Source organism: Ovis canadensis, chromosome 2, assembly GCF_042477335.2.
Source record: "Ovis canadensis isolate MfBH-ARS-UI-01 breed Bighorn chromosome 2, ARS-UI_OviCan_v2, whole genome shotgun sequence".
Lineage (NCBI taxonomy): Eukaryota > Metazoa > Chordata > Mammalia > Artiodactyla > Bovidae > Ovis > Ovis canadensis.
The window spans coordinates 61,057,567-61,080,878 of record NC_091246.1 but is presented as its reverse complement, the minus strand read 5'-3'; the positions used below and the strand labels follow the sequence as shown (position 1 = coordinate 61,080,878).

At 39.1% G+C, this 23,312-nt stretch overlaps 1 protein-coding gene across 3 annotated transcripts in view; it reads left to right on the top strand.

Annotated features, from left to right (window-relative positions):
• Nucleotides 1-23,312, top strand: part of PCSK5 (proprotein convertase subtilisin/kexin type 5) — a 503,732-nt gene that overhangs the window by 310,625 nt on the left and 169,795 nt on the right. For all 3 annotated transcript variants that reach the window (XM_069576329.1, XM_069576328.1, XM_069576330.1), the window contains exons 13-16: nt 3,632-3,768; nt 15,046-15,189; nt 19,396-19,498; nt 20,973-21,166. In XM_069576329.1, the coding sequence (XP_069432430.1) occupies nt 3,632-3,768; nt 15,046-15,189; nt 19,396-19,498; nt 20,973-21,166 (578 nt within the window). The remainder of the gene's footprint in view (nt 1-3,631; nt 3,769-15,045; nt 15,190-19,395; nt 19,499-20,972; nt 21,167-23,312) is intronic.

The following is a 23,312-nucleotide window of genomic DNA, read 5'->3' as shown; positions in this document are numbered from 1 at the left end:
TGTAGTGAACACAAAGACCATCTAGGAAGTCGTGGATAATTCTGAAATTAATATCCATTTACATTTGGGAAATAATAATATGATAACACATAGCTGTCAGTAGTTATAAAATATCTTATTATGTAGTTGCCATAACATTATAGAAGTACGTGGTAGCCCTGACACCTTGACTGACTCTTTTATAGCCCTGATGCCTTGACTGACTCTTTTAAGTGAAAGGGGAGGAAAAAAGCTTCCAGTAATTATATGAGTTATTTCCTGAGTTAAGTAACCCTCAAAAGGATGTACTACATTTAATGGCAGTCCTTTCTACCAGGTTTCATCCAAGCAATTTATTTGAAAACCGCTCACAGGGATAGGGCTGTGGGGCACCATTTTAATAACTGGCTACATAATTTGTGCCACCGCATGCGTATATCATTTCAGCGAGCACATGATTATGAAGTCAAATTGGCAGAACAGGGTTTCACTGCAATAGGAGATATGGACACGGGCATGGAGTTAATCTAGTCCAGCTTTCAGCACACTGGCCTTGCTTTATTAACATCTGATCCACACTAATAATGCCGACATGTGTCTGTTTTCTTCACTGTTGGCAGAGCACAGACATTCAGACAGAGCACTGGACCTCTTAGCTGATAAACAACCACACAATTAGAATCTCTATAGCGGTGTCCAGTGGTTTGACACTTGGTTTGCGCAAGTATATTCTTTGCAACACGAATCTCATCTGCTACCTACGTTACCTTTTGTTATATGCAGACAACACAAGGTTTTTAAACAGCACAGTACTAAAGACAGGGAATAGATTAAGTATTGAATTGGAATAAAAATAAAAGGGTGGGATTAGAAAAGTCACTGCCCAGCTAGTTGAAACAACAGCAATCAGTGTCTATTTCTCTCCTCATCAACTCTTTTAGCAAAACGCAGTGATCATGTTTGGCTGCATTTTAATTCCTCTCCTCAACTTTTATGTCCACATGAAATTAATGAGCATTCCAGCCCTGCATAAAATGAAGAGACCAGGGTGGGAACCATTTAGCCAGAGAGACAAAGCCCGTTTATATTTGGGCTTTAAGACACTTTTGTGAGTAGTGAATTATGGATAGTTCTTCTGGGTACTAGTTTACATTTAATTTTCATTCCAAATGTGATTTTTAAATGATTGATAGCAGTGGAATGATTTTCAAAGTTGGAGAGGAAAGGGTGTAAGGGAAGAAACGTAGGGTCTGCTAATCCAGCAGTCAAATAACTGCCCCGTGAGTAATTAAGAGTTGGCTGAGGTTGTGGAAACAAGGCTGCCCCTCATGTGATGGCAGCCTCCAGTCTCCTTTGTAGTTCCTGGACCCGAGGCAGTGAGCCAAGTGTTCTGTCTAAACTGTTTGGGAATTGCTTTTAGGTTCAGCACTCTTGGAAAGGTATTCCGTGACAAGTTGTTGTTTCAGTGCCCTCAAATGGCACAACAGCCTCAATGAACTGGAACCTAAATTGGAACTGAGAAGGGCTGAGAAGTGGTTCTAGACCAATTTTCTGCCTCCATCCATTTCTGTGTCAACATGTTCGCTTCAGTAACGTCTCTCAGGCAGGAAGGGTTATTTGAAAACATTCCTTCTTCTCTACCTCTGTGTCTCCATTGCAGCCAACACACACTTTCTGGGTTTTGCATGAAGGACTCAATATGTAAGTCAGTTGTTTAAAGGCCCAGCAATTTCTTCCTGGCCAAGTCCAGTTTCAAGCATTAACTTGTAAAACAAGCCCTACAGTGATAGGGCATGCATTGTAGGATCTCCTGGATGTATGTACCACCCACGATCTGTTGAAGATCATTTACAATGGAAAGACACTCATGTAAGGAACCACCATTTCCATCTCTGTTAGCATGAGGGAAAGCTGCCTGCTCCAACAAGGTCCTCGTTGAAATGCCACACCCCTCTGTTCAGAAGTAACCTTTTACAGATAGTGTACAGATATTCTAAAAAAAGAAAAAGGCCTCCTTCGTTATGAATGGAGGCAGTGATTTTCAAAACTTATATGAAGTCACAAAACACATATGAATATTTGAAAGACCTGTAATGTTCTCTAGTAAAGAGATCTGTTCAACTTTAACTCAGCCTTCTCAATTTTCTGGACATGGGACACTGAGAATGCTGCTAAAATATTTTTTTCTTCTTTCAAGAGCTCAGGAACATGTAACAGGTGATTTTCCTGTTTGTTGTTCTTCTCCAAGTGTCAGCCACTTACCTTACACAGTCCCTATTTACACAATCCAACCCTTCTGTTTGAGAAGCCAGCTGATATTTTAGAGGGAGCCTCAAACACATTTATATAACACACACACACACACACACACAAAATCAGAGTTGTTATGTATTAGTTACAATGAGATTAAACTGGTTTTTAGAACGGCATATTTTTCTCCCAATGGGAAGAACCACAAGTTCAAATTAGAGCCACCAGTTTCCTTGGTGAACATGAAATTAAAACAAGGAGAGTTGACTGTATGTCATAAATAGCTATCAGGATCCAGTTGTCATGACTTTTGTATTTATCTGCTCTGAAGGATAGATAATATCCTAGTAACTGGATATGGTTCAAGCAGAAAAAGATTTCATACAGGGAATTAGGAACTTAGAAAATTATTGGACAGATTGGAAGGACAGAATCTAGGCTGCAGTTCCAGGCATGACTTCCTGAACTGGATAATATTAATGGGCATGGTCTTTTCATTTAGGGGTAATTTCCATATAATCCACTTTCAATGTAAATAATTGCATAAGTTTTGATAAATATATACTTGCATAACTATACATTAGTTTCAAGATATAAAACTGTTCCTCCACTCCCAAAACTTCCATCATGCCCCTGCCTCCTCCCTCCTGGCCTGTGGCAACCACTGATCTGTTTCTGTTTAAGTAGTGTTTTCTATAATGTCATGTGCAATTGAATCAGAGAGTACATAATCTTTTGTGTCTGACTTTTTCCACTTAGCTTATTGCCTTTGAAATTCACTCATGTTGTTGCAGTTATTAATCGTTCAAATTTGTATTACGAGGTAGTGTTTCCTTGTATGAATATAGCATAATTTATTTATGCATTCCCCAGATGATGGACATCTGAGTTGCTGATAGTTTTTGACAATTATGAATAATGCTGCTGTGAACATTCATGTGGAGTTCTTTGTGTGGACACATGTCTTTACTCCTCTTGGGTAAATAAATATCTGGTGGTGGGAGGATAGCTTAGTCATATGGTAAGAGCTGCCTAACTGTTGTTCAGAGCAGCTGCACCATTTTACCTATCTATCTGCCGTGGAAGCAAGCTTCAGTTGCTCCACATCTGCAGCTCTTGGTACTACCAGGCCTGTGGGTAGAGTTTTAGCCTTGGTTCCCTGATACCCACGTCATTATCTCTCCCAGATTTGTTACTGCATGCAAGTCCCATGCCTGTTTCCCAATAATTTTGTGTGTGTGTGTATTTGGGTCTACTAATCGGTGATGCCTAGGATGAAGACAGTCTCCAGTGCTGAACTGAACATGTGATGGATACAGGGAGGTCATTGATCATGGTCTTGACTGGACCCTCACTAGATTTTAAACAACACACAAAACAATGTTTTATGGCTCTCTCTCAGGCTTTTTGACCATTCCATGGAAGGATTTAAAAATTGGGAATTCATGACCATTCATTGCTGGGGAGAACGAGCTGCTGGTGACTGGATCCTGGAAGTTTATGACACTCCCTCTCAGCTGAGGAACTTCAAGACTCCAGGTAAGAACTCTCTTAATATAATTTGATTTACTGTACATAAAAACGGTGTATATTCTGGCCAATAAATGTGTTTCACATTCATATATCAATGTGAATCGTTTATCATGTGATTCTATGCCTCGAGTTGTCCTCCTGTACTCCAGTTCTTGAGATTACCACTAGAAAAGTAATAATTTAGGAAAAGAATTCAAGAGAAGACCTTTAAATATAAAGACAAGATAAAACATGACAGCTATTGATTGATATTTCAGAATTATGATCCATGTCTCTAACCACCTTCCATTACTTTATCAAAAAACAAGCCAGCCTTGTCCACGTGCAGTGGGTTAAATTGCATAGTTGTAAGATCAGACAGGTTTCCTTCAATATCTTTTTTCTGAGTTTGCTTTAAATTTAATTTTCAGTGCAGACAAGACCTTGAGCTTGGCCTATGCCAGCTAAACTGGTTGCCACTAAAGAAAATGAGTGATAGCATTCTGCCCTGCATGAGACCAAGAGCTAAGTAAAGAGCAAACTTTCCTGATTTGTGAAACATGGTAATGAATGATGCCAACAGAATTCTTTTCAGGTCATCTCAGGCTGTGTTGCCACACATGGCCTGTTTCCCTCTTCCTGCTGATGTATGAACCTTATTTGTAACATAAAATAAGGAAAAGTACAAATGCAGCATGAGATGGGAGACTGAACAGTTTTTCGCAGCACCCTGTGTTCAATACCAGTAATCCAAGGCTATGCCCCAACCAGTAATGCTGAAGAAGCGGAAGTTGAATATTTCTTTGAAGACCTACAAGACCTTCTAGAACTAACACCCAAAAAAGATGTTCTTTTCATTACAGGGACTGGAATGCAAAAGTAGGGAGTGAAGAGATACCTAGAGTAACAGGCAAATTTGGCCTTGCAGTACAAAATGAAGCAAGGCAAAGGCTAACAGAGTTGTGCTAAGAGAACACACTGGTCATAGCAAACACCCTCTTCCAACAACACAAGAGATGACTCTACACATGGGCCTCACCAGATGGTCAATACCAAATCAGATTGATTATATTCTTTGCAGTCAGAGATGGAGAAGCTCTATACAGTCAGCAAAAACACCACCAGGAGCTGACTGTGGCTCAGACCATAAACTCCTTATTGCCAAATTCAGACTTAAATTGAAGAAAGTAGGGAAAACCACTAGGCCATTCAGATATGACCTAAATCAAATCCCTTATGATTATCGGTGGAAGTGACAAATAGATTCAAGGGATTAGATCTGATAGAGTGCCTGAAGAACTATGGATTGAGGTTCGTGACATTGTACAGGAGGCAGTGTTCAAGACCATCCCCAAGAAAAAGAAATGCAAAAAGGCAAAATGATTGTCTGAAGAGGCCTTACAAATAGCTGAGAAAAGAAAAGAAACAAAAGGCAAAGAAGAAAAGGAACGATACACCCATTTGAATGCAGAGTTCCAAAGAATAGCAAGTAGAGATAAGAAAGCCTTCCTCAGTGATCAAAGCAAAGAAAGAGAGGAAAACAATAGACTGGAAAAGACTTGAGATCTCTTCAAGAAAATTGGAGATACCAAGGGAACATTTCATGCAGAGATGGGCACAGTAAAGGATAGAAATGGTATGAACCTAACAGAAGCAGAAGATATTAAGAGGTGGTAAGAATCCACAGAAGAACTATACAAAAAAGATCTTCACAACCCAGATAATCACAATAGTGTGATCACTCACCTTGAGCCAGACATCCTGGAATGAGAAGTCAAATGGGCCTTAGGAAGCATCACTGCAAACAAAGCTAGTGGAGGTGATGGAATCCCAGTTGAGCTATTTCAAACCCTAAAAGATGATGCTGTGAAAGTGCTGCACTCCATATGCCAGCAAATTTGGAAAACTCAGCAGTGGCCACAGGACTGGAAAAGGCCAGTTTTCATTCCAGTCCCAAAGAAAGGCAAAGCCAAAGAATGCTCAAACTACCACACAATTGCACTCATCTCCCACACTAGCAAAGTAATTCTCCAAGTCAGGCTTCAACAGTGTGTGAACTTCCAGATGCTCAAGCTGGTTTTAAAAAAGGCAGAGGAACCAGAGCTCAAATTGCCAACATCTGCTGGATCATCGAAAAAGCAAGAGAGTTCCAGAAAAACATCAAATTCTGTTTTATTGACTATGCCAAAGCCTTTGACTGTGTGGATCACGACAAACTGTGGAAAATTCTTAAAGAGATGGGAATACCAGATCACCTGACCTGCCTCCTACAAAACCTGTAAGCAGGTCAAGAGGCAAAAGTTAGAACTGGACATGGAACAACACACTGGTCCCAAACCAGGAAAGGAGTACGTCAAGGCTGTATATTGTCACCCTGCTTATTTAATTTATATGCAGAGTACATCATGAGGAATGCCAGGCCGGATGAAGCACAAACTGGAATCAAGATTGCTGGGAGAAATATCAATAACCTCAGATATGCAGATAACACCACCCTTATGGCAGAAAGCAAAGAACTAAAGAGCTTGATGAAAGTGGAAGAAGAGAGTGAAAAAGCTGACTTAAAACTCAACATTCAGAAAGCTAAGATCATGACATCTGGTCCCATCACTTCATGGCAAATATATGGGAAACAATGGAAACAGTGAGAGACTATTTTCTGGAGCTGCAGAATCACTGCACATGGTGACTGCAGCCATGAAATTAAAAGACGCTTCCTGCTCCTTGGAAGAAAAGCTATGACCAACCTACACAATATACTAAAAAGCAGAGACATTACTTTGCCAACAAAGGTCTGTGTAGTCAAAGCTATGGTTTTTCTAGTAGTCATGTATGAATATGAGAGTTGGACTATAAAGAAAGCTGAACACCAAAGAATTGATGTTTTTGAACTGTGGTAGTGGAGAAGACTCTAGAGAGTCCCCTGGACTGCAAAGAGATACAACCAGTCCATCCTAAAAGAAATCAGTCCTGAATATTCATTGGAAGGACTGATGCTGAAGCTGAAACTCTAATACTTTGGCCACCTGATACGAAGAACTGACTCATTTGAAAAGACCCTGATGCTGGGAAAGATTGAAGGCGGGAGAAGGGGACGACAAAGGATGAGATGGTTGGATGGCATCACCAACTCAATGGACGTGAGTTTGAGTAACCTCTGGGAATTGGTGATAGACAGGGAAGCCTGGTGTGTGCAGTCCATGGGATCGCAGAGTCAGACATGACTGAATGACTGAACTTTGTTGCCTGTGGTGGAGCCCTGAGTAGTACTTGCCTAGTAACAGATGCTCTCTCTGTTTGATAACTACCCAAGTTCCCGCCCAGCTGTGGCCACATCTTCCATCATCTAATAAGTTGTTGCTTCTAAATCCTTTGTCTAGTCCATCTGCAGAAGAACGAGGCTTGAGAGCCATTATAGGACTGGTGTACAATTCTAAGTCTTCTTTTGATCGGAACAGATTAACCCAAGCATTCTGTAGTTAACTGTAATGGTATATATCATTTGGGTACTGTGGGTTGTATAGGACAAAAGAAGCAATCAGTAAAGTGAAGAGTGAAGTGTACATTTTTTTAAAAATTTGTTTTTATTATTTATTTTACTGTGTTGGATCTTAGTGGAGTATGCAGGATCTTTAGCTGCAGCATGTGGAATCAAATCCAGGCCCCCTGCATTGAGAGCACAGAGTCTTAGCCACTGGACCACCAAGGCAGTCCCCCTGATGCATACATTTGCCACACTTTTGCCCACCACTCGGGGGAAGTTGTTCATTCTGAGAGATCCATTTTTAGGGCACACAGTGTAGCCATCTCTTTTCCTTTATTCCATGATGTGGTTTATCTGTGTTGCCACAGTCGTCCCACACTCAGGGGATTCAAAACCATCATGGTAGCAAGGTCACAATGAATCAGGATAAAAGTTTCGTGAAAGCATATCTGAGCCCAGCACACCTCCAGCAGCCACCATATATGTAATAATTGCCAAGGTCTTACTCAGAAATCAGATGTTTGTCAATAAGACAGGGTTGGTAGAAAACATCTGAATAAACTAGATCCTAGTTACTGGAAAGCTTTCACTTGTTCCTAATCTCAGTTCCCAGGACCTTCCCCTCTCCTTCCCTCTTCTCTTCAAACCATGCTTCTTGCTCATGCTGTGGAGATGCACTGTGTCAAGGCACTCAGGGGCAATAGCAGGCATGGTAGCTGGACTGGGCTGCCCTGACCAAAGGGCAGCTCCCACTGGATCCATCAGCATGTGTCACTCTTACGTCTCAAGAGATCTAAGCGAAATAAACACTGTCTGGATGTGGCAGCTGTGTGCCAAGAAAGGTGCAGCCTACAGACATGAGGGGTGCATTATCTATTGAGAATTTGAGGCAGTTATATAACTCTTTAATATCACCATTCTAATGCATCTCAGTGATAAAATGCTCCTCCCCACAAGCAGACTGCCCCTGGGGGCACACTGATGACAGACCTGGGGTTTGCATGCACAGGTGTGAGGCTATCTCACTCTCTCTCTGCCCTCAAGGAGTTCAGAGTCTGTCCAGAGTTTATTGTGATTACCTGTGTTAAAAGGTCTCTGCAGTAGCTCTGATCATCTAGAGCTGTCTATTTCGTATCATTGACTTCTCCTTATACTATTTAAATGTTTAACCCCAGTCACCTCCAGTCATCTTAAGAGATGTTCCTTTGTGCCAGAAGAGATACCCTAATGCTATATAACCTGGGGTCAGAAGGCTTTAATAGAAACACATGGTCTTCAGGTATCCTTTCTTTAACTAAACTTTCGGGTCAGGATTAGATGCAATTTTGAAAAGGGACTTTCACTTTTTTCTGTTTCTGTCATTGTTACTATGGCATACAGTCCTCCAATTAATGTGGGATTTCTTTAGTAATTCAGTTGCAGATGTAGACACTTCTAGCCCAATTAAATAGTAGAATCATTCCCAAATATATGTATATGGCTCCAAACTGAGTTTATATTTATTTATTATTTCTTCCCACTTATTATTAAAACATACATATTATTAGTAAGGTTTTTGGAGGATTTTTTTTCTTATTCTTGTTCCATTGCATATTAAATCTATCTTTGATTTTTACCTTTGGCAGATTGCATTTGAGTGTTAGCAAACAGAATGGATTTTCTCTTATTCTGCATTTATATTGCTATTTCTTCACAAGATATTGCCATTTCCACTGCAAAATCTCCTACAGAATTTAGCAAATGGAAAAAGTAGTAGGGGAGGAAAAAGATGACAGCCCAAATATGGCAGCATTTGATGTGAATTGCGGCAGAGATCCTAAGGAAATAAAATTACATAATAAGTGAAAAATAAAAAGATAAATTGCCCAGCAAGGGTGTCTCCAGAGGGCTTATGATGTACTTCAGAAATGGGACCAAGGGAAATAATCAGTTATGAGTCAGCACTCTCTAAACACTTACAAGGGTAAATTTTTAGATCCAAGATGATCTTAAGTTAAATGGACCAGGTTTTAGAGTGACTGATGGATTGGGTTTCCCATACTGTCTTTGTATCATGTGCTCCAATTATGCACTTGAGAGACGCTATAAGGAAAAGAGGTTCTCTTTTTGCATTGCCACCTAAAGGCAGTCAGATAGGTCATTAATTTCAGGCAGTCATTCATTTCTTGACAGCACTTAATGTCTACGACTTGAAATCCTGAGACTGAATAACACCCTAATTAAGATTAGCATAGTCATTAACAAGTGAGTCCAAAGAAAAGCTGTCAGAGGGCAAACCAAATATAAACCAGCCTGCTGGCCCAGTGCAAATGTCAGAAAACAATGAATGTGGCCCAGAATACATTTATTTTTAAACTTCATATTCTTATACTCTTAGAAATGACCAGGAAGACAGAATTATATAACAGTTTAAGAATGTAAGATTTGGATACAGAATTTTTTTTAAATTGAGGGGTAATTAACATATTAGTTTTAGTTGTACAATTGTACAATTTTATATTTGTATATATAGCAAAACAATAACCACAATAAGTCTAGTGAACACCCATCACCTCACATAATTTCTTTCCTGTGATGAGACCTTTTCAGATACACTGTTTTAATGACTTTGTTGTATACAATACATTATTATTAAATGTACTCAACCAATCTGTACCTTATATCCCCAGGACTTAATAATTTTTAACTGGAAGTTTGTACCATTTGATCCCCTTCATCTACTTCATCTACTCCTATACACCTCCTGCCTCTGGCAACCACCAGTCTGTTCCGTGTATCTATGTGTTCAATCTTCAATTTTTAAAATTTTTTTAAGACTCCATATATGAGATCATATAGTATCTGTCATTTTCTATCTGACTTCACTTAACAAGGTCCACCCATGTTTCCCCAAGTGGAAAGATTCCCTTTTATGGCCAAGTATTATCTATATACATTTATATGTATATGTGTCTATATTTGTGTGTGTGTTTATCCATTCATCCATCACTGGACATGTGGGCTGCCTTCTTTTTTAGGCTATCTAAATAATACTGCAGTGAACATGTGGGTACATATAACTTTTGAGTTTTTTTTTCCCCCAGAAGTGGAATTTCTGGACCACATGGTAGTTCTATTTTTTAATTTTTTGAGGAAATCCCATAATTTTTCCAGAGTGGCTGAAAATTTACATTCCCACCAAGAGTGCATAAGGATTCCCTTTTCTCCACTTTCTCACCAATATTTGCTATTTCTTGTCTTTTTGATAATAGCCATTCTAACAGGTGTAAAATAATAGCTCATTGTGGTTTTAATTTGCATTTCTTGGATGATTAGTGATGAGCACCTCTTCATGCTGGCCATCTGTATGTACTCTTTTGAAAAATGTTTATTTAGATCCTCTTCCCATGTTTTAATCAGATTGCTTTTCTGCTGTTGAGTTGTATGAGATTTTTCTATGTTTTAGATATTTGCTCTTTATCCGATATATGATTTGCAAATATTTTCCACAAGTTACATTTTCATTTAATTAATGATTTCCTTTGCTGTGCAGAAGCTCTATAGATTGATATCGTCCCATGTGTTTATTTTTGCATTTGTTCCCTTTGCTTTTGTTGTCAAATACAAAAAATAATTCCCAAGATCAGTGTCAAGGAGTGTGCCACTGGTTTTCTTCTAGAAGGTCTCACATTCAGATCTTTAAGCCATTACAAGTTAGTTTTTGTGCATGGTGTTAGATAGCAGTCCAGTTTTTCTAACCGTTTGTTGAAGACTACCTTTTCTCTATTGCATCAATGTATTCCTTTCTCCTTTGTCATAAATTGACTATATACATGTGTGTCTCTGTTTCATTCATTTATCTGTTTTTATGTCAATACCAATACAATTTGATTGTTATGCCTTTGTAATATAGTTTGAAATCAGGGAGCATGATAACTCCAGCTTTGTTCTTTCTCAAGATTGCTTTGGCTATTTTGGGTCTTTGGGTTCCATAAAAATTTTAGGATTCTTTGTTCTATTTCTGTGAAAAATGCCTTTTGAATTTTCCTAAGGATTACATTGAATCTGTAGATTGTTTTAGGTAGTAGGGACATTTTTATAATATTTCTATAATATTTCTATAATTTCTATAATTCATGAATATGGAATATCTTTCATGTCAATTTATCAATTTCTTACAGTTTCCAATGTACAGATATCTCGCCTTCTTGGTTATATCTATTCCTAGGTATTTTGTTCTTCTGATGCAATTGTAAATAGGATTGCTTTCTCTGATAGTCTCATTTGTGTAAAGAAATGCAACAGATTTTTGTACATCAATTTTGTATCTTGAAACGTCTTTGACTTTGTTGCTTAGTTCTAAGTTTTTTGGTAGAGTCTTTAGGGGTTTCTGTATCTAATATGTCATCTACAAATGTTTCACTTCTTCCTTTATAACTTATATGCTTTTTCTTTCTTTTTCTTGCCTACATCCTTGTTCCTGATCTTTACTATGTTGACAAACGTTCCCTCTAGAACCACTTTGTTGAAAGTCTTTTTCATAAATGGATGTTGAATTCTGTCAATGCTTTTTTGCATCTATTGAGATAATTATGAGTTTTAAGCCTTCATTTTGTTACTGTGGAAAATGAGAGTGATTGATTCTCAGATGTTGAAACAAGCTTTCATCCCTGAAATCCCATTTGATTATGATGTATTTATTATCCTTCTAATGTATTGATGTATTCAGTTTGCTAATATTTTGTTAAGGATTTTTGCATCTATATTTACATCTAGTTTTGATATCAGAGTAACATGTATGCTCAACTCAGTCACATCCTATTCTTTGCGACCACATGGACTATAGCCCTTCAAGCTCCTATGGCCATAGAATTTTTCAGGCAAGAATACTGAGTGGATTGCCATTTTTTACTCAAGGGAATCTTCCCAACCCAATGATCAAACCCTTGGCAGGCAGATTCTTTACCACTGTGCCCCCTGGGAACCCATCGGAGTAATAATACTGACTTCATAAAATGAGTTTTGAAGTATTTCTTCCTCTTCTATTTTTTGGAATAATTTGAGAAGGATCGGGCTCCCCAGGTGGTGCTAGTAGTAAGAACTTGCCTGCCAATGCAGGAGACCTAAGAGACACAGGTTCGATCCCTGAGTTGGGAAGATCCATGGGAGGAGAGCATGGCAACCTGTTCCAGTATTCTTGCCTGGTAAATCCCATGGATAGAGGAGATCGGCAGGCTACAGTCCATAGGGTCACACAGAGTTAGACATGATTAAAGCAACTTTGCATGCATGCACAAGGATTGGTATTAATTTTTATTTAACTGTTTGGTAGAATCCACAAGTGAAGGTGTCTAATCCTGGACATGCCTTTGTTAGGAAGTTCTTGATTACTGAGTCAATCTCTTTACAACAATTGGTCTATTCAGATTTCAATTTCTTCATGATTCAGTCTTAGTAGAATATATATTTCTAGGAATTCATTCATTTCCTGTAGGTCTTCCAGTTTGTTAGTATATAATTGCTGATAGTAGTCTTATGAGCCTTTTAGATTTTGTATTAATTAAAATGTCTCCTTTTTAATTTCTGGTTTGAGGCTTTTCTCTCTTCTTGGTGAATCTGCTTAAAGGTTTATCAATTTTATTCATAGTCTTAGGGGATGTGTGAACCTAAGCCCCACTAACCAGCAGAGCCAGCAAGCTAGAGGTGTCCCCTGGGTGCCAGCTGAAGGTACAAGCCCCTTTCTTTTTGGTACCAACAAGATGGAGAGGCCAAGGGAGAACACACAGATGGCTCCCATGAGCCTCCATCTTTGGAGAGTATTCAGTGGGTCCTTATCTGTATATTAAATTACATGTCTGCCCCTCAGCCAGTGCTTTAAGATAAGCAAATAAGCCTGTTTCACAGAATGTCTGGGTGCTTTGCAGTCAACCACCTCTGTATAATACCCAAGGGTGAGAGCCCACGCTGATGAACTCTTTAGTGGACCCAAGCCCCACTGGCTTTCAGAGATACATGGTCTGGGGGCTCGAGTGCAGGTCTTAAAAGTTGTGATACCCAATGTGGGGGTCAAACTTTTCACTCCTTGGGGGAGAAGCTGGGGGTACTGCGTCCCCTCCTGGTTGGTTGCGGCACAGAAGGTGGAGTTTATGGTGAGAAGTGTCTAAGCCTCTCTTACCCATCTTGACATGTGGTTTCCTCATTTTCCTGATGAGTAGGAGGAGCCACTCCCAGGCGGTGCAGTGGTAAAGAATCTGCCTGCAATGCAGGAGACCTGGGTTCAATCCCTGGGTCAGGAAGATCCCCTGGAGGAGGCAATGGCAACCCACTCCAGTATTCTGGCCTGGAGGATCCCATGGACAGAGGAGCCTGGCGGGCTATAGTCCATGGTGTTGCAGAGTCAGACACAACTGAGCACACACACACAGGAGCCACTCAGCTGCTTTTCCTTTTTTTTTTTTCTGGAGGAAACTGTTCCACGTGTGGCTGTAGATTCACTGAGTGTATGAGAAGCAGTGAGTTCAGGACCTTCCTATATTACTCTTACATCAGAACCCCCAAATGAGTCTTAATATCAGTCCGTCCTCTTACTGCTTTGGGGAACTTTATCAGCCTCTGTGCCTCCGTCTTCTCATCTATATAGTGAAAATATCTATTTCCCACTTGTGACCACTGAATAGAATAAAATGTACTTAGCATATAGTCAGCACTTATAAAAAATAAGCATCAATTTGATGGGGATAATAGATGCTAACAGATAAATTATGAGACATCTGAAGTTCATCACTCTCTGGACTGTGACAGAGCCCAACCCCAACCTTACCTAGATTCTCTGTATTATGCCAAGGTATGGAGGAGATCTAAGGTGTGTGGAGGTAAGGGGGGAAGTATCCTGCCTTCCTGCCAGCATATTTCCATGTTTTTGATGATTCTGTCTTGATCACTTTTACTTAAGATTCATATTAAAAAGAACTATATTAAGTCAGGGAAACATGTTTTCTGTTTACTTTTTGCATTAAAGATAAAGCTGAGAAATAAATGACTAAATAAGGATTAGGCAAATGTTCCTTGAGAGCCTGCCATCCAGAGAAGGTAAAGCACTTCCCTCGTGCCCCGAGGCGCCCTTGGCCGGGAAACGCTCTGACAGTGCCACCCAGTAGAATATGCTGCCAGTAGTGGAAATGTTTCCTATAGCTGTGCTGTCTCCCGTGGTGCCACTAGTCATATATGCTTACTGAGCACTTGAAATGTGGTCTGACTGAAGAACTGAGGTTTTAAATTTTAGTTACACAGAAACAGCCAAATGGGTCAAGTGGCTGTCATTGGACAGCACAGGTCTATCAGTTAATATAGTGATGTATTCTTAAGACTGACTGATCATTTGAATTGGGTGAAACAAAGTAGTTGTTATAATCTTTTTATTTTTGATAAACAAGTCAGAGAATGTCGATCCTGCTTTTAAATGTAAATAAGACCTTTATACCTAGAAAAAGAAAGCCTTCTGTAAGATTCTAGGATTCTCTTAAATACTCATAATTTCAAATTCAGCCCTTGATCCAGCAATCTGAGATGGTTGTATCTCACCAAAAAAAAAAAAGATGATTAGGATGTATCCTGCAATTGTTTCTCAGGAAATACATGGTATGTGAATTATTAAATAGTTAATTCTGCAAGCAATGGAAAATGCATTTCTAGCCCTGTCTGTGATGCAATGATTCATATGAATCTGTTTCCCACAGTTCTATTCTTCTACTGCTTTTTCTTCAGTTAGAAGGAATGAAAGAAATTGTAAAGCTCTAGAGAGAGTGTTTGCTCATGATCTGCTTTTATTATTGTTTCCCAAGGTAAATTGAAAGAATGGTCTCTGGTCCTCTATGGCACGTCTGTGCAGCCATACTCACCCACCAATGAATTTCCTAAAGTGGAACGTGTCCGGTATAGCCGAGTCGAAGACCCCACCGACGACTATGGGACAGAGGATTATGCAGGTAAGCTGGCTTCCAGTGAGAAGGCAGGCTAAGGAAAAAAACTCATGCATCATTCCCCCAAGGAGACACACTTCTACTCATTGTGATCTATTTTAATCCATCTTCCTTTCTATCCCTTAAACATATTTGTATGTGTACATTCATATATTCAAATATCCATGTTTTTTTCTTCAAAACGAAAATCACACTGTATATAGAACATTCATATCCTTTTTTTCCCATTAAAGGTATTATTAAGAGCATATTTCCCTGTTGTCAAATATCCTTAGAACACATATTTAAAAGACAGCATAATCGTCCATCCCGTGATTGTATTATATTTAACCCATAATCTGAGATATGTAGTTTGCTTTACATTATATTCTACACTATTTTAAATAAGAGCTCAATGAATATCATTATCAGTTTTTGACTATATCATCTTTGACTATTTCTTTAGAGTTCTAAGAATTACCGCATCAAAGGGAACCGTCAGTTTTAGGGCCTGGCTATGTTGCTTTCCAGACAACATGTACCAGTCTACACCACGACCAGTGCATGGTTACTGCCCTCATTCCTGCCAGCCTCGAGCGGAAAGAGAAAAGCAAAAGAACAGATTTAAATTTTTATAGCTCTGACTCCTAGTAAATCTAAACATTTAGTAAAGCTAACCACTTTTTTCCTTTGTAGTTCTCTGAATTGTGTCTTTTACTCACTTTTAATTCAAAGTGGCAGCATTTTTCTTATTTATAAAAACTCATTGTATGTTATTAACTCTCACATTGTCTCATATTTGCTGAAAACCATCTCTCTGTTATCACCTGCTTCCAAAATGCAGTTTTTGTTTGGAGGGCAGAGTTTATAGTTTCATATAACATTTATAATTTCTTTAATACAGAATGTTTGTTCTTTAAAAATAAATATCCAAATGCATATTTTTGTAATCTGATTTTGCATTTGGCCATTAACTCATCTAGAACTTACTTTGATTTATAACATACAGTGTAAAGTGAAGTTTTGTCTTTATCTTCCAAACAGACTAATGACTGAATTGCCATTCCTACTTTTATTAGATTGTTTCCTTTATAACAGCACAGTAATTTCTTATACCAGGTCTCTTCTGGTATCACTTTTTCTGATTTATCAATCTAATAATACTTAATCTAGTAGCACCCACACTATATTTTAATATGCTGAACATCTACTTATTCTCATAGCAATTCTTAAGTCCCTCTTTAAAAATCTCATTGAAATTTATTTTTATTTTTTATTTTTTTACAATGTTACATATTTACCCCAGAATTTTTAAGATTTACTTTCATAGCAATTTACTTACAGATTTGTAATGCAATATTATTAACTATAGTCACCATGGTATAATAGTGGCACATTACATTTTTCTTTTTCGTTTGTTTTTTCATTTGTTTCTTTTTTTAACATTTATTATTATTTTTTTTACTATATTTTACTTTACAGTACTGTATTGGTTTTGCCATACATCAACATGAATCTGCCACAGGTGTTTGAATTTACATATAATCTCATGGGAAGAATTCTTTTTACAGTTTACAGTCTTTCCATCCAAATAAGACTTTTTTTACTGAAATATTTTAATTTTACGAAGTGTTTTTCTTGGTAGTGTTATTTCTACATATTTTGGGTCTAGTTACTACTGTAATGGAAAATATCCCATATTTTCTAACTACTGTATTCTGGTATCAGAGATATCTATTGGCTATTGTATGTTTATCTTACATCTGACCATTTCGCTTACCTTTATTAATTTGTGTATTTTAGAGTTGATTTTCTGGAGCAGTTAGGTACTGTAGCCGTATCATCTGCAAATGATCTTTTCTCTTTCCCAGTGTATTTCTGAGTCCTGTCTTATTGTATTGTTTGCCACTTCCAGCAGCATTCAGTTCTTCTGGGATGTAACACCTAGAGAAAAACGCTTTCCCTAATGGAGAACTGTTTTTAAATAGCAGTTGATTGTACCTTTAGACCAGAACCATCTTGTCTTCCTGCAGCTAAGCTCTCTGAGATTCTTTTTCATTAATCACTTTAACAGAGTATTTAAAATATGCATTTGGTTCCTTTTATTCTGAACAGGTAGTATCCCAGTATCAATTGAGAATTCAGACCAATTGAACTAACCAGAGCTGGATTGTGTTCAACTTTTGCTTTGAGTTTATAACATTACTGTTCATGTTACAACTGGCAAACCATTTGTTTTGTCTTTTCTGATAGGAGAAAATATATCTAAAAATATAAATGGAGCATAATAATAATATATTACTATGTGTCTTATGGTATGTTTCCCATTCAAATTTTGGTAATCTTAAAATTCTAAACAGTTACATACATTTTGTGGTTTTTCTCACTGCATCTCCAAAATGTCCACATTGGCACTTGTGAGAAAACAAAGACAATTATTTCATTATTACCCAGGAAGCTAAAATGCTAAACTGCATCTGGGATAGTTTAGGATTATGAAACAGCATGTGACCCTGCCATACAAAGTCCTTTGGTACATATCAAGAATAAATGGTTTGGGTTGTTTTTTTTTTTTTAATTGTAGAAATCATCTGGTGAAAATTTAGGGCCACCCAATAACTCCTTTTCTTTGGAGCTATGATTTTCACTTTCCTTAAGAAGTCGGCCTTTGAGAGGGTCAGATGGCATTCTCATAACCAGGTCCCTGTAATGTTTCATCAAATTCCAGGCACTGTGGGACCCACAGCTGGCTGAACTTCAACTCTTAGGCAGGAGAAGCATTCTCTCCTCATGGACTACAGTAGTCAGCTAAAATGTTCCAAGTTGCAATAGCTGTGGAACTTAATTTCAAGATCAGTTTTATTGGGAAAATAGAGATAAACAGTGTCAAATGACTCAGGATTAAGCAGCAATATACGTCAAGTCTGTAGCATTTTAAAATGACTCATTTCTATTCAGAGCCAAAGGTCATGGCTTACCCTTAGTAGGTGACCCGAACTAAGAAGCAAGACCTCTGTTGACCCCAACTCTCCTAGCTGTATGATCAACTAGGCACACCACTATAACTCTTGGAAAATCATTTTTGTCTGTAAAATGAGGGTGTATGGCTTCTAGATCTTTCTCCGGGTCATTCCTCCCCTACTTCTGCCATTTTATGTTTCAATTTAGTAACTGTATAACATTGTAGGACTATGACTAAAGGAAACCAAATTTCAACAAAAGTAAGACCTTTTGATTAAAATAAGCGTGGCTCAAGACAATTCTGGTACCCTCAACTGACTTTTTGTGCATTTCATGCACCATGTAAATCTCTAGTTAAAATCATGTAAGTTTTCAGTGGGAAATAGCTTGAAGATTATGAGACCAAATGTCTCAAACTACGGAAAACAAAAAAAGGGAGTCATAGAAGTAAGTTATCTATGACTAGCCCATGTCATTAGAAGAATCTCTTTTCATCAATCACAAAATAGTTCTTTTTAGCATTTTTTTTCCTGCCTGTGCATTCTTTCTAGTTCTTCACCAAAGAATACACAGCAAGAGAGATGAGGAAGCTTCATCCTTGGGCTGGAATTCTTTAAGCTTGCTTGCACCTTTTAAACTTATGTGTCATTTTCTTTTGTTGACTTGCCCATTGGCCTATGGGTAGGATGCAATTTTAAATCTATTATCTGTGCCTGTAGTACCTGCTTTGTAATCCAAGATGAGATGCTGATAAAATTGTGCCAGACGCCATAATGATGTTTCTTTCTGGCTCCAGAATCTCAGAGGTACTCAGTGGCTTTAATGACCTTGGATGAGAGAGGCAGTCTGGTCAGGACATTGAATAACAGCCCTCTTTTCTTTTCTGCCAACAGTGTAAAATTCTCATTTTTCTATAAATCCAACGTTTTTATTATTATGCATATTTAATTGCAATCAGTTTTTGTTTTCTTTTTAGTTTCTGCAGTGGTTTTGTTCTTTGAATTCTGGATTATTTGTCATTTCCCACATGGGTCCCAACTAGGAGTTACATGCTTGATACTTAGGTAATTGAGGTCCCCCCCCCAGAAAAGCAAGAATTCATCTCTGGGCTTATAGCCACATTAAACATGATTCCATCTCACTGCATTAGAAACTCTTAAGAAAAACTCACTGCATAAGGGGGAGAAAAAGCCTATTTTTATCCCAAATTCAAGTTAACACTTACTTGCTTAAAATCACTTTTTCCAAGTGTTGTCCTGATTTCTTTTGGAGGTCCCTGTGACCCTGAGTGCAGTGAGGTGGGCTGTGATGGGCCAGGACCCGACCACTGTAATGACTGTTTGCACTACTACTACAAGCTGAAAAACAACACCAGGTAAGAGAGATGCCCCAACAGGATACCTGAAGCCCGCCCCCTGGTGGCCATTCCTGGGAGCTCCCACAGTTCACCAGGGACAGGATGTTCCATGGTCTCCCACCAGAACCGAAGCCCAGATGCTGCTGCACAGGCCCCTACACCTTGCTGCATTATTTGAATAGTGAAACTGATACTGAATTACAAAACACTCGATTTTGATCGGCTAGGAAACTGCAGAGGTCTTTTCTCACATTTCAAGGATGATGGGGACAGACTAGTTATGCACATGCCTGATCTTCCCTTCTAGACCTTTCCATCCCACTGATGTTTGATGCCCCAAAGCTGCACTTTCCCTCCAGGAAATGGATGATTTTTCTGAATTCCTCAAAGTGTAAGCTTTCCATATGGCAAAGCCACTGGTCCCAGTGCATTCTCACTGCTCTGCTCTGGATAGTAAGGTGGGCCTGCTTGAACCCATGCTTCTGAGCCCCTGGCTTCTGCCTCGAGCAGATATGTATCCACAGGGAAGGCTGTGGAACACACTGCTCATCAGAAGCCATTTTCTTCCAGGCTGTTTCCCACATCCCTAACACCTCCCCCTCCTGTTTCAGAAGGAAACTCACTCTGGGAAGCTGACCTGGTATCCACACTCCAGTCAGGCAAGAGGGTCATGCTGGAATTTCAGTTCCTTAAATGGAATATAAAGCAAAAATTAAATTTAAAAAGAATTTTTAATTAAAAATCAATTTCTTAAAAGGAAAAGTCCTTGGCTACCCCAGCCCCTCTCATTATCTCCTAGACTGGCAAATGCCTGACATTTAATTAGTACTCAGTTAAGTACTTGTTTTAAAATAAATAAATAAAGCCCAGATCTTCAGTTATGGGCAAACAAAGAAGTTATTTTTTTTATCATAAACAGCATTAAATTTTCAAATACATTTTTTTTCTTGGCTATGCCACACAGCTTGGAGGACCTCAGTACCCCAACAAGGGACTGAACCCAAGCCATATCAGAGAAAGCCCAGGATCCTAATCACTAAGCCAGGAGGGAACTCCCTAAATATATTAGACAATGGCATACACACCCCAGAATTCATATAACAATATACAACAATAGAAGTTAATCCTTTATATAGGGATTTTTGCATAAAATCATGGTTCACATGTCTTCCCTTCAACCCAACAGACAACCTTCCTGTTGAGACTCAGTTTCTAACCATCATCCCCTTTAAAGAGCTAGACCCGAACTGGAAGATGGTTTGAACCAAGACATTCCTTGCTTGGTGGACTTGGTATTAGGGAACTGCAGTGCTGTGTCAGCACCCTACATACGAGAAGGCTTTAATCAACAGAATTTGGCCCTTTGGAGGTGGTATTTCCATCACAGTTTAAAAAGGATTTTGAGAATGAGGACAGCTGTGCGCTCAGCACCTTACTCACTCAGGACTGAATCTCTGGTGACACTGCTCTTCTTTATCATTCCACAACGCAGAATCTGTGTCTCCAGCTGCCCTCCTGGCCACTACCACGCTGATAAGAAGCGATGCAGAAAGTGTGCCCCCAACTGCGAGTCCTGCTTTGGAAGCCACGGGGACCAGTGCCTGTCCTGTAAATATGGATACTTCCTGAATGAAGAAACCAACAGCTGTGTCACTCACTGCCCTGATGGATCATATCAGGACACCAGTGAGTTGATTCTCAAATTTGGTTTTTAGAGAGGAAATATAAGGTTTTCACTTGCACGACCTTGGGAGGGATAGTCCCCCTCATGAAATCTAGGCCCTTTCTTAATATCAAAAAAGAGCTAGTCAATTTTTAGGAGAACACTAGAATATTTTGTAAAAATGAACTTATAGAAAATTTTGCAAAAAATATTTTGTGTAAAAACGCCTGTACCTAACTCCTTCAAGGGGTGCTCTGCCTCAACCTCAAATTCACTGACTTGCTAGGAGGACCCAGAAGACTCAGTATATAATTATACTCAAAAACTCATAGTTATAACTTGAGTAAAGAGATACAGGGTAGAATCAGCAAAGGGGAAAGGCATATAGGACAAAGTCTGGAGGAAACTAGGTACAAGCTGCCAAGAGTTTTCTTCCAATGGAGTGACAAAGGATACATCCCATTCCCCATCAGAAATCTGTGATTATGTGTGAATGTCAGCTACCAGGGAACCTCCCTAGAGTTTCAGCACCCAGAGTTGTAACTGGGATCTGGTCATGAAAGCTCCTCTGATGGCTCAGTAGTAAAGAATCCACTAGCCAATGCAGTTGGCAACCAATGGGTTTGATCCCTGGGTTGTGAAGATCCCCTGGAGAAGGAAATGGCAATCCACTCCAATATTCTTCCCTGGGAAATCCCATGGACAGAGGAGTCTGGCGAGCTACCGTCCATGGCATCTCAAAAGAGTCCGACCTGACTTAGTGACTGAACAAAACCATGAAGGCACCCTGTGCCTGTAACATACCAACCTTCCAGACTCTGCAAAGGAAAGCAGGTGTTCAATAAAAACCATGTTGTTTCTACAAACAGTTTAGGTGCCATGAGCCACTCGAGTCAGGGTAGTGGGAAACTTCATGAAATCCAACTTCCCAGATGTCAGCCATGGACCAACCTTACAAGGATAGCAGCCAGGCCTGTTTTTTCCTGCACACTAAGCAATGGAAACAGACTTTTATGATATCAGTAAGGTTAAAAACATGACTTGCATGTAAATAGAGACTGGAAATTTATCAGAGAGTTATTTAACCCATCAATAAAGGAACCTCAAGGTGATAAGTGGGTTTAAAGACTATCAGGTATCACAGTCCACCAGGAAAGGCAAATGAACTCCATTTGCTGAGTTAGAGAAAAAACTGACTAAATTTCATACATGGGAATACAATTAGAATTTTGGAAGGTTCTTCTTTCAAATGGGCAGAACTCACTTGCAACTTTTATCAAACAAAAATTTATAAATTAATATGTAACTTCACAGAATGTGGACTCTAATCAAATGTCATAAGTGAACAGACAAGGCACACTCCCTAGAGAATCCAGTAATCCTCGGGCACACCTCTTTTTAGACAGTGCTCTATTATAGCCCTGGTAAGGACTGCAGCCATGAAATTAAAAGACGCTTACTCCTTGGAAGAAAAGTTATGACCAACCTAGATAGCATATTGAAAAGCAGAGACATTACTTTGCCAACAAAGGTCCATCTAGTTAAGGCTATGGTTTTTCCAGTGGTCATGTATGGATGTGAGAGTTGGACTGTGAAGAAGGCTGAGCGCTGAAGAATTGATGCTTTTGAACTGTGGTGTTAGAGAAGAGTCTTGAGAGTCCCTTGGACTGCAAGGAGATCCAACAAGTCCATTCTGAAGGAGATCAGATTTCTTTGGAAGGAATGATGCTAAAGCTGAAACTCCAGTACTTTGGCCACCTCATGCAAAGAGTTGACTCATTGGAAAAGACTCTGATGCTGGGAGGGACTGGGGGCAGGAGGAGAAGGGGACGACAGAGGATGAGATGGCTGGATGGCATCACTGACTCGATGGATGTGAGTCTGAGTGAACTCCGGGAGTTGGTGATGGACAGGGAGGCCTGGCGTGCTGCGATTCATGGGGTCGCAAAGAGTCGGATGTGACTGAGTGACTGAACTGAACTGAAGGACTGCAGGAATTTTTTGCTTTACTTCTGAGTGCTGGATAATTTATCTGAATGAGAGTGTCACACCACAGTATGACAGTGAAATGTCTTGTTTCTACCCAACCTAAGAAAAAAGAAAACCCAACTTTAAAGGAACAAGAGTTTTGGGGGTTTTTTTCAAAAGCAGAAAGAATTTTGAAGTGGA